The following is a 14,035-nucleotide window of genomic DNA, read 5'->3' as shown; positions in this document are numbered from 1 at the left end:
CCAGGTTCAGAGCAGTGGTAATTTAACTTTCTTCACTCTCTCCTGCAGGCTTACGCGATCCCAAATTTCCCCCCCTCTTCTCCTGCTTCCAAGGGGGATTTAATGATTTTAGCCGATGGAAGTTTAATTCTTTACAGAGGACTTTCCAAGACTTTAGCTTGCAAGCTCTTTGCTTCAATCTATTTACAAAAGGGGAAGGCGGACTTCCTGTTTGAAACCTCCCCGTTTCGGTGCCAAATTAAGACGTTTAAAAATCCAATTTTCCGTTCTACTCACGGGTAGTTTAGGATCAAATTGTCCACAGGAAAAAGCCAGCGCTCTCCGGTAACAGCAGTGCGGCTTCACTCCGTGAAAAAGCAGTCAATTCGAAGTACCGCGCCATTCACCCCACGTCGCTCCGGATCCCCAAAACCGGGTCTCCCCGCGAGTAGGGGAGGCGCAAAAGGTGCCAGCCGAATCCCACGTTCACAGGCTTCTCCCGCCTGTGATTTTTAGTGGGTCTCCGCCTTCGCCGTGGCGGCCAGACCCTGATTTCCACGGAGCAAATTCCTCCCGATCAGAGGAATTCCGCCATTGTTGGAGGCGCCAACCCGGAAGTCCTCGATGTCTTCTGTTTCTGTTAGGTCCTTTCCACTTTTGTCTTTTATTATGGAAATCTTTGTACGAAATGTTCCTTTCATATCTCCAATTTTCTTGAACAGATCTCTGGTTTTCCCCATTCTATTGTTTTCCTCTATTTCTTTGCATTGCTCGTTTAAGAAGGCCTTCTTGTCTCTCCTTGCTATTTTTTGGAAATCTGCATTCAATTTCCTGTATCTTTCACTATCTTCCTCGCATTTTGCTTGCCTTCTCTCCCCCGCTATTTGTAAGGCCTCGTTGGACAGCCACTTTGCTTTCTTGCATTTCCTTTTCATTGGGATGGTTTTAGTTGCTGCCTCTTGTATAATGTTACGACCCTCCATCCATAGTTCTTCAGGCACTGTCCACCAAATCTAAATCCTTAAACCTGTTCCTCACTTCCACTGTGTATTCATAAGGGATTTGACTTAGATTGTATCTTACCGGCCCAGTGGTTTTTCCTACTTTCTTCAGTTTAAGCTTGAATTTTGCTATAAGAAGCTGATGATCTGAGCCACAGTCAGCTCCAGTTTTTGCTGACTGTATAGAGCTTCTCCATCTTTGGCTGCAGAGAATATAATCAATCTGATTTCGATGCTGCCCATCTGGTGATGTCCATGTGTAGAGTCGTCTCTTGTGTTGTTGGAAAAGAGTGTTTGTGATGACCAGCTTGTTCTCTTGACAGAACTCTATTAGCCTTTGCCCTGCTTCGTTTTGAACTCCAAGGCCAAACTTGCCAGTTGTTCCTTTTATCTCTTGACTCCCTACTTTAGCATTCCAATCCCCTATAATGAGAAGAACATCCTTCATTGGTGTCATTTCTATAAGGTGTTGTAAGTCTTCATAGAATTGATTAATTTCAGTTTCTTCAGCACCAGTGGTTGGTGCATAAACTTGGATTACTGTGATGTTAAAAGGTCTGCCTTGGATTCGTATCGAGATCATTCTGTCATTTTTGAGACTGCATCCCAGTACAGCTTTTGCCACTCTTTTGTTGACTATGAGGGCTACTCCATTTCTTTTACGGGATTCTTGCCCACAGTAGTAGATGTGATGGTCATCCGAACTGAATTCGCCCATTCCCGTCCATTTTAGTTCACTGATGCCCAGGATGTCAATATTTATTCTTGCCATCTCATTTTTGACCACATCCAACTTACCAAGGTTCGTGGTTCTTACATTCCAGGTTCCTATGCAATATTTTTCTTTACAGCATTGGACTTTCCTTTCGCTTCCAGGCATATCCGCAACTGAGCGTCCTTTCGGCTTTGGCCCAGCTGCTTCATCAGCTCTGAATCTACTTGTACTTGTCCTCCGCTCTTCCTCAGTAGCATGTTGGACGCTTTCCGACCTGAGGGGCTCATCTTCCAGCGTCATAACTTTTATATGCCTGTTGTCTTTGTCCATGGAGTTTTCTTGGCAGGGATACTGGAGTGGCTTGCCAGTTCCTGCTCCAGGTGGATCACGTTTGGTCAAAACTCTCCACTATGACCTGTACATCTTGGGTGGCCCTGCACAGCATAGCTCATAGCTTCTCTGAGTTATTCAAGCCCCTTCGCCACGGCAAGGCAGTGATCTATGAAGGGGACTGATGGAAATAGGGAAGTAATATTCAACAACAGCAATAGTAATACCCTTCTAAATTGCAACCCAGCCAACATGTGTGGGGTATAAATGATAAATTTATGGTTATGATTATGATTATTAAATCAGGACACTTCCAATATTTTTATCTCTTCAAAATTCTTTAATCCAGTTGTTGTTTGCTTAAATTTGGACCTAAAAGTCCAGTGGGGTGTGTGTGTGTGTGTGTGTGTGTGTGTGTGTTGCTATCTGATGTGAGGTGCTGGTGTTTGATAAGCCCAAACCTGGGCTTTCCTGGGTATTCAGAGCTATCTGTGTGGGTTTTTGTTTCAGCCTTCCTTCAAATATCAGTGGTCGGTTTTTTGCTGGTTTTTTGTTTACCGTTTGACTGTGTTGTCATAATGAAATTACACACACTTTGAGGTTTTTTGTCTTGAATTGAATCAGGGTTTCCTGTATGCCCCCCTTTCCTGGTGTGGGTTAATTCTTTGTATAATTCTTAACACTATTTCTACAAGGTGCATTTATTTGTATGTGTGTGTGTGTCTTTGTGTTATATATAACACAAAGACACAATCTAACGATTGTATAGTTACCGTATTTTTCGCCCTATAGGACGTACTTTTCCCCCTCCAAAAATGAAGGGGAAATGTGTGTGAGTCCTATGGGGCGAATGCAGGCTTTCGCTGAAGCCTGGAGAGTGAGGGGGGTCGGTGTGCACCGACCCCTCTCGCTCTCCAGGCTTCAGGAAGCTATCTGCTGCTAGCGGAGACCTTGCCGGCACCCAGAAGCTTGGGGCGCACTGAGCTCAGCACGCCCCAAGCTTGGGGCTTCGCGCAGCGCTCCGCTAGCCGCCCGGCCCCAGCCCCGCACCTGGGGGGGAAATAATTTTTTTTCTTTATTCCCCCCCCCCAAAACTAGGTGTGTCCTATGGGCTGGTGCGTCCTATGGGGCAAAAAATACGGTACTTATCTCCTTGGCTTGGGGGTCGCGTAACTCCATACCCTCCAACATTTCTTTGATGAAAATAGGGACGTCCTAAGGAAAAGTAGGGCATTTCAGGATCAATTCGGAAACTGGGACGGCTTTTGTAAATCTGTAAACACTTGGAGGGTCCATATTATATATAACCTGTCCCTCCTTATTTGCAAGTAAGCTCATGTGATTTTCATTTAAATCAGCGTCTTCTTTTCCTTTTCCTTCTTTTCGTTTTCCTTCTCTTTCTTTTGGTGATATCTCCAGCTTAGGTGGTTTACATGCAATTTCTCTCTTGAAGATAGATCAGTATTTATAGTCCCATTCTGCAGATCAGGAGACTGAGGGATCATCCTGTCTTCACATTTCGAGGCACAGGTCTGGGCTTTCCGAGTCTGTGTCCAAGCGCTTTCGTTTTTTGCCCCTGCAAAAACCTGCTCTTTACCGCTAAATCGGAACAAACAGCAATCCCTGGGAAACCTAAATTGCCATTTGCTCTGATTCAGCAGTAAAGATTGAGTTTTTCTGCGGAAAGCGGCAGGCCAAAAGAAAAGAAAAAAGTCCTTGGATACGGACCAGGAAAATGCAGACTTGTGCCCAGAAAGTGTTTGGCAAAAGGAAAATGTGGATAAGCTCCAAGACTGAAAGAGAGAAGCCTGAAGCCATCTCACAAGATTTGAGGTGAGATTTGAACTGTGGGCCTTCCTGGCTCCATTGCTTAGCCACAGAAGGGCTCCACGTGACTCTCATTCTCAACATAACAGCCTTGACTTTGCTAGGCTCCCTATTAATCGTGCACATGTAAAACTCAGGTTTCCTTTGAGAAAATATTGGCGCTATTTTAATTCTGCCTATCCAGGATGCGAGAGGTGGATCTGGGCTGCGGGAAAGCGCTTCTGGTCAAAGAAAACGGGGAGTTCTATGCCATGGGCCACAAATGTCCTCACTATGGTGCTCCGTTGGTGAAAGGTCAGTTTTCCCTATTATGAAAATGATACGTGTTCATTAAAAAAAAACACAAAAAACTTTTTATAAAACTGCAGGCTTGGGGAGCCCTTGTGCTTTCTGCGATTCCATCCCGGGAGTGCTGGGAAAGGTTGGAATGTGACTTGGTTGTGGAATGCAGAATCTTGGCTTTCGTTTTTAAAAATAAACACGCAAGTTTCTAGCCCTCAAGACGTGCTTGAAAGTGTTTGGGCAACAGCTGCTGAAGACTTGGATGGGTGGCTGAAAAGAGTATCGTGAAGGCTTGATATCAGTAAGCAGGGAGATGCTGCCACACTAAAATATTGGGTTGGGAATGTCCCCTGCCTGAAACCCTGGAGAGCTGCTGCCAGTAATAATAATAATAATAATAATAATAATAATAATTTATTATTTATACCCCGCCCATCTGGCTGGGTTTCCCCAGCCACTCTGGGCGGCTTCCAACAAAACACTAAAATACAATAACTCATTAAACATTAAAGGCTTCCTGAAACAGGGCTGCCTTCAGATGTCTTCTAAAAGTTTGGTAGTTATTTTTCTCTTTGACATCTGGTGGGAGGGTGTTCCACAGGGGGGGGTGCCACTACTGAGAAGGCCCTCTGCCTGGTTCCTTGTAACCTTACTTCTAGCAGGGAGGGAACCGCCAGAAGGCCCTCAGCGCTGGACCTCAGTGTCCGGGCAGAACGTCAGTGTAGACAACACTGAAGAAGATGGACCAACGACAGCTTCCTATGTTCCCATGTAGACTCATTTCGACTTGTGTTCCTCACCTCCTTCCTGCAGGGGTTTTGTCCAAAGGACGCATACGCTGTCCCTGGCACGGGGCTTGCTTTAACATCGGCACAGGTGACATTGAAGACTATCCAGGCCTGGACAGCTTGCCGAAATTTCAGGTAAGACCTCCAGGGTTAAGCCACCGCACTGATTTGAGAAAGGCACAGCAGCGTAACCACAATCTCCAGCATCTGCCCAGGGTTTGCAATGCCCAGGGGGCAGGATGCCTTCATTGATGTCCCTTTGTCCCAGAAAGGGTAGAAGGATTCTTTACTGGTTAGTCTGGTCTGTGCAAACTTGAGTTTGGTGTTCAAGGTGCCACAGTAGAGATCATTCTGTCTGTAACTCAAGTGTTAACTCTGTTAGTGTTGAAGTCACTTAGCCAAGAGGGAGAGAGGGGTGGATATGTTGTCTGGCTTAGCAACCAGGCAGAGTGGCATGATGTTCCCTGAGGTAACACTCTGATTGGCTAGGTGGCACTGAGGGAGTTTCTCCTCTGTATGTTAAGTTGAATGTCTCTCTGTTACGTAGAAGACCTGAAGTAAGAAAGGTAAAAACCGCTCTTTTCATTTCTCTTTAACTTACACACCATTTTGTTCACGTTCTTTGGGGCGCTTTTATATGACAGTTTGCAGGTGTGAATTGCTTTTGGTGGGGGAATGTGTGTGTGGCATTTTGCCAGTCTGTCTGAATCTCATTTGACATTATTATTATTATTATTATTATTATTATTATTATTATACCGCCCTTCATCATAAGATCTCTGGGTGGTTCACAGAAAAAAAAATACAGGATAAAAACCAATAAATAATCAAAACAAATAAGAAAAACTTTGATTATAAAACCATTTTTAAAAAGAGAAATAAATTTATATTCCTAGGTGAAAATCGAGAAGGAGAAAGTGTACATCAGAGCAAGCAAACAGGTGAGATGACCGTTGAGATCCCTGTAAGGTAAAACCTTACAGCATGTGCCTAAGCCTCTTTTGTTGTTGTTTAGTCGTGTCCGACTCTTCGTGACCCCATGGACCAGGGCACGCCAGGCACTCTTGTCTTCCACTGCCTCCCGCAGTTTGGTCAAACTCATGCTGGTAGCTTCGAGAACACTATCCAACCATCTCGTCCTCTGTCGTCCCCTTCTCCTTGTGCCCTCCATCTTTCCCAACATCAGGGTCTTTTCCAGGGAGTCTTCTCTTCTCATGAGGTGGCCAAAGTCTTGGAGCCTCAGCTTCAGGATCTGTTCTTCCAGTGAGCACTCAGGGCTGGTTTCCTTCAGAATGGATAGGTTTGATCTTCCTGCAGTCCATGGGACTCTCAAGAGTCTCCTCCAGCACCATAATTCAAAAGCATCAATTCTTTGGCGATCAGCCTTCTTTATGGTCCAGCTCTCACTTCCATACATCACTACTGGCAAAACCATAGCTTTAACTATACGGACCTTTGTCGGCAAGGTGATGTGTCTGCTTTTTAAGATGCTGTCTAGGTTTGTCATTGCTTTTCTCCCAAGAAGCAGGCGTCTTTTAATTTCGTGGCTGCTCTCACCATCTGCAGTGATCATGGTGGACCAAGTAAAGCCTCTTTACTCAGAAGTCAATCCCACTGAGTCCAATGGAACTTGCTGCTAAGTAAGAACAAATGGGTTGTGCCAGTACAGAGCGCTGCCCAAAGCCAAAACTTTCTCAGGTTTGCTTTTCCTGACCAAAAACAATGTGTGTGTGAGTTGGCAGAGGAGTCACAGAACTGTAGATTTGGAAGGGACCTCGTGGGTCATCTAGTCTAACCCCCTGCAATGGCGGGAATCACAGAAGTGTGAAAGGTTTTCGCTGACACCGTCTTCTTAATGGCCCCCTCCAGGCTCTTCAGACACAGAGGAGGACCAAGGTGATGGCCAAATGCATCTCCCTCAGCAACTACAACATCAGCAGCACAAATGTACTCATCATTGGGGCAGGTACCGTGAGCCAGAGTTGGGCTCCAAAAGCAGCCTGGGGTGGGATGGGGGGCAGGTGTTGGGTAAGGGGTGGCTTCACTGAAGAGATGGCACCCCCTTCAGGTCAGTTGCTGTACTGCAAGGAGGTTGGACCTTTTCCAGCTCGAGGGCCACATTGGCTACTGGGAAACATTCCAAGGGCCAGGGGTCAGTGGTGGGCGGGGCCAGAGGCAAAACTGGGCGGGGCATTAGATGTGAATTTTGCCATTATTGTTGCTGCTGTTGTTATCATTATTTTATCTTATATACCGCTCACGTTGCAAAATGGTTTGCAACTATACATTTAATCCATAATTAAAACACCAGGCGATCCTCGTTTTGTATGGGGGGAACGTTCTGGACCCCCACACATGTCAATGGGGCCTGCATATTACCCCACTCCACCCCACATTCTGGCATTTTAGTGATATTTTAGGGGTATTTTAGCCATGTTTTGGGGTCACTTCCGGGTTCGGAGCCATGCACATGTGTGTGATCATGCATCAGTCGGACGCGCATCAATTGGCCGTTGCCTGTGCACAATATTATCAAGGCATTCTAAATCAAAATATACAATTTATTATTTTATGTCGTAGTTTGGACCTGGGAGACCAGGCTTGGACCTGGGAGACCAGGGTTCGAATGCCGCCACTCAACTAATGAAACTCACTGGGTGTGACCAGGAACCAGTCACTGCCTCATCAACCTCACAGGGTTGTTGTGAGGAATAAAAATGAGGAGGGGAGAGTGACATACAACACCTTGCTCTCTTTGGAGAAAAATGGTGGCAATAATAATAATAATAATAATAATAATAATAATAATAATAATACACGAACAAATACACTTCTTTCACAGGCCCCGCAGGACTGGTGTGTGCAGAGACGTTACGGCAAGAAGGCTTCTCGGATAGGATTGTGATGTGCACGATGGACAGGAACTTGCCCTATGACAGACCCAAATTAAGTAAGGTTGGTATTCTCCAGTTCATTCTCCTTGTATCCTAAACTTGGTGGAGGGCAAATCCTAATCAAGGGAGAGCTAACTTGGTGCCATCTAGAAATTGTCGGACTACAAATCCCATCAGCCAGCGTGGCCGATGGTCAGGGATGATGGGTGTTGTAGTCCATCAATATCTGGAAATCCCCACATCGGCTACCACTGGCATAAGCTACAGTCCTCTCCAGCAGATGCACAAAGTGTTATCTTGAGTTACCGGACTATAATAAGATGATATCGAATTATAAAGAGGTGAAGGAAGAAGTGGGACATTTGTCCTGTGATTTGCAGGCACGGGTCTGAGAGCTGCTTCTTTCGTCCTGCTGTTTTTCCTGGGAAAACTCTCTTGTTTACTGCTGAATCGGAACAAACACGAACCGGGTTTTCTGCAGATGGACGTTTGTTCTGATTCAGGACTAAACAGCAGAGACTCAGCTATGCAGCTGCAAATAAAACATTTTAAGTGGGTTTTAAGTACAGTGGTACCTCGGGTTAAGAACTTAATTCGTTCTGGAGGTCCGTTCTTAATCTGAAACTGTTCTTAACCTGAGGTACCACTTTAGCTAAGGGGGCCTACTGCTGCCACTGCACTGCCACCGCACGATTTCTGTTCTCATCCTGAAGCAAAGTTCTTAACCCAAGGTACTATTTCTGGGTTAGCGGAGTCTGTAACCTGAAGCGTCTGTAACCTGAAGTGTCTGTAACCCGAGCTACCACTGCACATTATACAAATGGGGCACTAGATGGCACTGGTGAGCTTATGGCAAATTCATATATATGCGTCTAGATTCCACCCAGGTTTTCCTGGGGAAAGCAGTGAGACAAAATAAAAACCCATGTCTTGAACTCAGGCACTCTTCCAACTTCCTCCCTCAGCTCTGGTAAGGAGGAAGTTGGGCAAGGATGCTCTCAGTGGTGGAATTTGGGCTCTCAGATTTCAGCGATGCCCTGTGCAGTGATAAAATTTGGTGCCCCCACCTCTTGCGCTCCATCTCACAGCATTGTTGTGGGGCCCAGTTCAGCCAAACTAGTTGCATCTATCTGCTCTCAGTTCTTTTTGAGGCTCAGATGAATACCATTGGATCTGACTGTTGAAATTTGTATGTTCACATGTTCTTTCTTTCAGTCTCTTGAGGCGTGGGCTATGGGGGTGGGCTGATCTGGTGCGGGGGGCAGGGAGGGAGAGAAGTGATCAGAGGGGGTGGGCAGTCATTCAAATATCCAAAAGTGCCCTCTGGGTCAAAAAATAATAACCAGCACCCCCTGCTTTTGCTAAGGACAAAAATTGGTTTTCTTTTCAGTCGATGGATTCTCACCCTGATCAGATTGCCTTGCGACCGAAGGAATTCTTTCGTACATATGACATCGAGGTCCTGACAGAAATGCAGGTGTGTGTGTGTGTGTCTGTGTACAAGGGGTGGAAGTTTTTTTTTTTTTATAAAGATATTTATTAAAATTTTCAAGAGAAAAAAAAATCCAGAAAAAAAGAAAAAGAAAAAACAGAATTAAAAACACTCAACGTTTACAATCCTTATTTTCAATAACCTATTTCCGCGACTTCCCCTCGCCTCCCCTTCTTGTATTCCATTTCCAAATGTTTGTTCAACAAGTTCTTATCCCCAATTTTTAACCTTAATTCATTATTATATTTAATTCATTTTATATGTGAAATTTTTAACTTATATACATCAGTCTTTATACTTAAAACCTTTTTCTAAGGTCGACCCAATTTCCCTTCCACGAATTCCCCATTTTTATACTAGTAACAAAACAAAAATAAAAAGAATCAGAATATATTTATACACCCTTTGGATTCCCAAACCCCACCCTCCCTTTCCCGGTTTCGATCCCCAAACCAATGTCCATCCGTCCATCTGCTATCAGCCTGGAGACCTCACGTCCGAGGCTCTTAAATCTCTCTCAATTCCTCTCTGCCGGTTTTTTTGATAGTCCTTTGTATTAAACACCAAGTCTCGGAGGAGCTCTATCCCAATAATGTCCATATTTCTTCCAGCCAGACCTCCATATTTAAAAGTGGAGCTCAGATCTTGTTTCTTAATCCTTTTAAGTCCAAATGTCCCAAAAGCTCCAACTTCCACCTTGATCAAATTTATAATCCATAGATCTTCAGATCTCCACAAAAGGAGATCTTTCCATTCCTCATTCTTCAATTCAAACAAAATTTCCTCATCCAGTCCTTATTTTCCTTTGTATCCATCTTGACAGGCCTCTGGCTCTCCTTTGCCATCTGCAGCATTACAGCCCCTCCTTCCTGCTCCTCCTGATCAGCATATATCTCTTTCTCCACTTCCTCAAATTTCTCAGATTTCTTTTCTTGTTCAGCTGCCTGGACTTTTTGAGTCAAGTCCTTATCCAACTCAGTAAGTTTATTTACTGTTGACTTCAAAGTTGTGACACTTGTAGCCAAAACATCACTTTGCTCTTGCAACTTTCCCAAGAGAAAAAAAGCCTTGTCCAGTTCAGCTTGTATTTTTCCACCTGTAGCCATTCTTGTAATGTCCCTGAACCCCCTCTAGAGGGATTCTGGTTATTTAGTATTCCTTCCACTTCCAGCCCAAAAGTCAAGTTAACTTGTTTCAATTCTTCTTTGTTTTCAACAATTTATAACTATATTGTAACGCATATAACCAGCAAAGACAACAGAAACAAAGTTCTCTATTTTTTCCAACTTTGACAGCTATTTTGACAGCTGTCAAAATCTTCTATGTCTCCTCAACAGGCTCCTCTCGCGGATCACTCCCGGGTCCCGGGGGGGTGGCACTTCAGCTCTCAAAATTAACTCTTATCTTCCAGCAAGATTACTTATACTATCGAATCGTGCAATTAATAACTTTATCCCATAAAAAGGAGATGTTCTCTCGACCTTAGTTATTTAGTCCTTGCTTCAAATTGTTTACAAGGCGGGGATACGGACTTCCTCTTTGCGCCTTCCCCGATCGTGCCGAATTCAAACAAAAATTTTTCTTTTATAAGTCCGATTTCCGTATTACTCACGGGCTTTTACTTTTGGTCCAAATGTTCAAAGGAAGAAGTCAGCACTCTCCGTCCATGGCATGCGGCTTCACTCAGTAGGAGTAGCAGTCGACTCTCAGCACCACGCCTCTCCCCGTCCCCCGTTCCGAAGCCTTTAAAAAGGCTCCTTCTCGGGTCGGGGAGGGCGCAAATGGTGCCCGCCGAGTCACCAGGTCCACAGGCTTCAGCGCCTGTGGTTTCTGAAGGTTCCCGCGTCACTGCCGCGGCAGGACCCGTCTCCTATTGAGCCGATTCCCTCCGGAGCTCGGAGGGAATCCGCCATTAGACGATGGCGCTAACCCGGAAGTCAAGGGGTGGAAGTTTTGTATCAGTGATATTCTATACTCCCAGTTTGAATTCTCAGTTTTGTCAGGAGCTGCCTCATACCGTGTAAAACCATTGCTTCCATCTAGCTCAGTGTTGTTTACACTGGCCGGCAGCAACCCTTCCAGGGTTTTTCAGGCGGAGGACTCTCCCAACCCTAACCCTAGAGATGCTGGTGGGAATTGAAGCCAGGACCTTCTGCAAAAGTTCGGTCCCTAGCTTATTACGCTTTCGGATGTTCCTTAAGATGTTCCGTTGAATGACCCTTTGGAAATTGTTTCAGGTGGTGGCTGTGGACGTCAAGAACAAGACAGCTGTATTCAAGGACGGGTTTAAAATGGAGTATAACAAACTGCTACTTGCCACTGGGAGCACGTAAGTGACGAGCAGGACATTTTTGGGCACCCAAAGTTTTGACCTTAAGAGAAAGGTCATGGATGGTTATTAATTTATAATGTATTATTTGCTTCATTATTTGCCTCAAGGTGGTGTATATAGTTCTCCTCCCCGCATTCCATCCTCACAACAACCCTGTGAGGTAATAATAATCATAATAATAATTTATTATTTATACCCCACCCATCTGGCTGGGTTTCCCCAGCCACTCTGGGTGGCTACAAACAAAATATTAAAACACAATAAAACATCAAACATTAAAAACTTCCCAATACAGGACTGCCTTCAGATGTCATCTAAAGGTCAGATAGTTGTTTATTTCCTTGACATCTGATGGGAGGGCATTCCACAGGGCGGGTGCCACTACCAAGAAGGCCTGGTTCCCTGTAACCTCACTTCTCGCAGTGAGGGAACCGCCAGAAGACCCTCATAGCAGGACCTCAGTGTCTAGGGCTGAATGATGGGGGTGGAGACGCTCCTTCAAGTAGGTTAGGCTAAGAGATGGTGACTGGCCCAAGGTTACCCAGTGAGCTTCATGACTTGAGAGGGGATTTGAAGCCTGCTCTCCCAGTCCAGCACTCTAACCATTGACAACACATTGGTTGTGAGCTCTCTTTCCGTGGTGCGTTGAATGCAGTGCAAGAAAGTATGAGACTGCCATATACTGTATTTTTTGCTCTATAAGACTCACTTTTTCCCTCCTAAAAAGTAAGGGGAAATGTGTGTTCATCTTATGGAGCGAATGCAGGCTGCACAGCTATCACAGAAGCCAGAACAGCAAGAGGGATTGCTGCTTTCACCGCACAGCAATTCCTCTTGCTGTTCTGCCTTCTGAGATTCAGAATATTTTTTTTCTTGTTTTCCGCCTCCAAAAACTAGGTGCGTCTTGTGGTCTGGGTCTGGTGTGTCTTATAGAGTGAAAAATATGGTACAGTGGTGTCCTGCAAGACGAAAAATATGGTACAGTGGTGTCCTGCAAGATGAACGCCTTGCAGACGGAAAACCCGCTAGACGAAAGGGTTTTCCGTTTTGGAGGCGCTTCGCAAAACGAATTTCCCTATGGGCTTGCTTTGCAAGACGAAAATGTCTTGCGAGTTCCTGCGGGGTTTTTTCCCTCCCCCCCCCTTTTCCTAAGCCCTAAGCCGCTTATCAGCTGATCCGCTAAAAGCCGCTAAACCACTAATAGCGCTAATCCGCTAAGCTGTCAATGGGCTTGCTTCGCAAGACGAAAAAACCGCTATACGAAGAGCCTCACGGAACGGATTAATTTCGTCTTGCGAGGCACCACTGTACTTAGATCATTGGCCCATGTAGCTCAGTATTGTCCACACTGACTGGCAGCAGCGGCTGTCGAGCATTTCAGGCTGGGAGTCTCTCTCAGCCCTACCCAGAGATGCCATTAGGGATTGGACCTGGACCTTCTGCATTCCAAGCAGGTGCTCTACCTATGTGGAACGACCAGGACTTTGGGGCACCATGGAGTGGCTGTGTATTTTGAGGACGTTTTTTCTGTGATCGGTATCCACATTACAACATTGGGACGTCTGCCAGACTTTGATCTTGTAGAATTCTGTTTCGGCTACAGTCTTGCTCTGCCATCACGTCTTTCCAGGCCCAAAACCCTTAGCTGCAAAGGCAAGGAAGTGGAGAACGTTTTTAACATCCGGACGGTGGAGGACGCCAACCGAGTGGTGAAACTGGCCACTAGCAAGAATGCCGTGGTGGTCGGAGCCTCTTTCCTGGGTGAGCCTCTCTCTGCAAGGAAGGACGGTCAGATAAAATAATTTATGTACCTGGGATAAGGCTTGGCCTGCCTACATTTTTGACTAGTTGCACAAAACAAATGAAATACCGTGAAAATCCCTGAAACAAGGAGTGATCGACTAGAAATATTATCTTGTGGAAATAAACTAAATAATAATAATAAATAGAAAAATCATAAACCTTAAATGACCAAAATTCAAAAAAATACTGAATTTACAAAAAAAGGGTTTGAAAACCTAAATGGCAAGTTTTAGACAAGTTTTAGAAATGTTCCCATGGTCTAGATGTTACTGCTGAAGTTAAAGATCAGTCTTTACCCCCCTTTTGTAAATTCAGTATTAGAAACTGTACCTTTGAGTCCTCAATCATTTATTACTGCGCTTTGCTTCACCTAGGTTGAGCTAGGATTATAATACTTCAGAATTTTTGGGAGTTCTACCCCCTTTTTTGAATTTTGGTCATTTAAGGTTTATGATTTTTCTATTTCCTTCTGAGGAAACTGAATAGTTCAGTGAAACGAGGTTTGTAGCTGGCATCCCGTTAAGGCTTTGTTCAATTTTAGGTTTTTCTAATTTTTTCCTTAAACTTTTTGATTTTTATTATTTAGTTTATT

At 44.8% G+C, this 14,035-nt stretch overlaps 1 protein-coding gene across 4 annotated transcripts in view; it reads left to right on the top strand.

Moving 5' to 3' along the window:
- AIFM3 (AIF family member 3) overlaps positions 1 to 14,035 on the top strand; it is a 72,975-nt gene that overhangs the window by 34,357 nt on the left and 24,583 nt on the right. For all 4 annotated transcript variants that reach the window (XM_079956703.1, XM_079956704.1, XM_079956705.1 and 1 more), the window contains 8 exons: positions 4,037 to 4,146; positions 4,948 to 5,057; positions 5,819 to 5,863; positions 6,792 to 6,888; positions 7,765 to 7,877; positions 9,207 to 9,293; positions 11,546 to 11,637; positions 13,271 to 13,401. In XM_079956703.1, the coding sequence (XP_079812829.1) occupies positions 4,037 to 4,146; positions 4,948 to 5,057; positions 5,819 to 5,863; positions 6,792 to 6,888; positions 7,765 to 7,877; positions 9,207 to 9,293; positions 11,546 to 11,637; positions 13,271 to 13,401 (785 nt within the window). The remainder of the gene's footprint in view (positions 1 to 4,036; positions 4,147 to 4,947; positions 5,058 to 5,818; positions 5,864 to 6,791; positions 6,889 to 7,764; positions 7,878 to 9,206; positions 9,294 to 11,545; positions 11,638 to 13,270; positions 13,402 to 14,035) is intronic.

Source organism: Podarcis cretensis (assembly GCF_951804945.1).
Source record: "Podarcis cretensis genome assembly, chromosome: 16".
Classification (NCBI taxonomy): Eukaryota; Metazoa; Chordata; class Lepidosauria; order Squamata; family Lacertidae; genus Podarcis; species Podarcis cretensis.
Note: the sequence above shows the minus strand (reverse complement) of the source record. Positions and strands in the feature narration are given on the sequence as shown.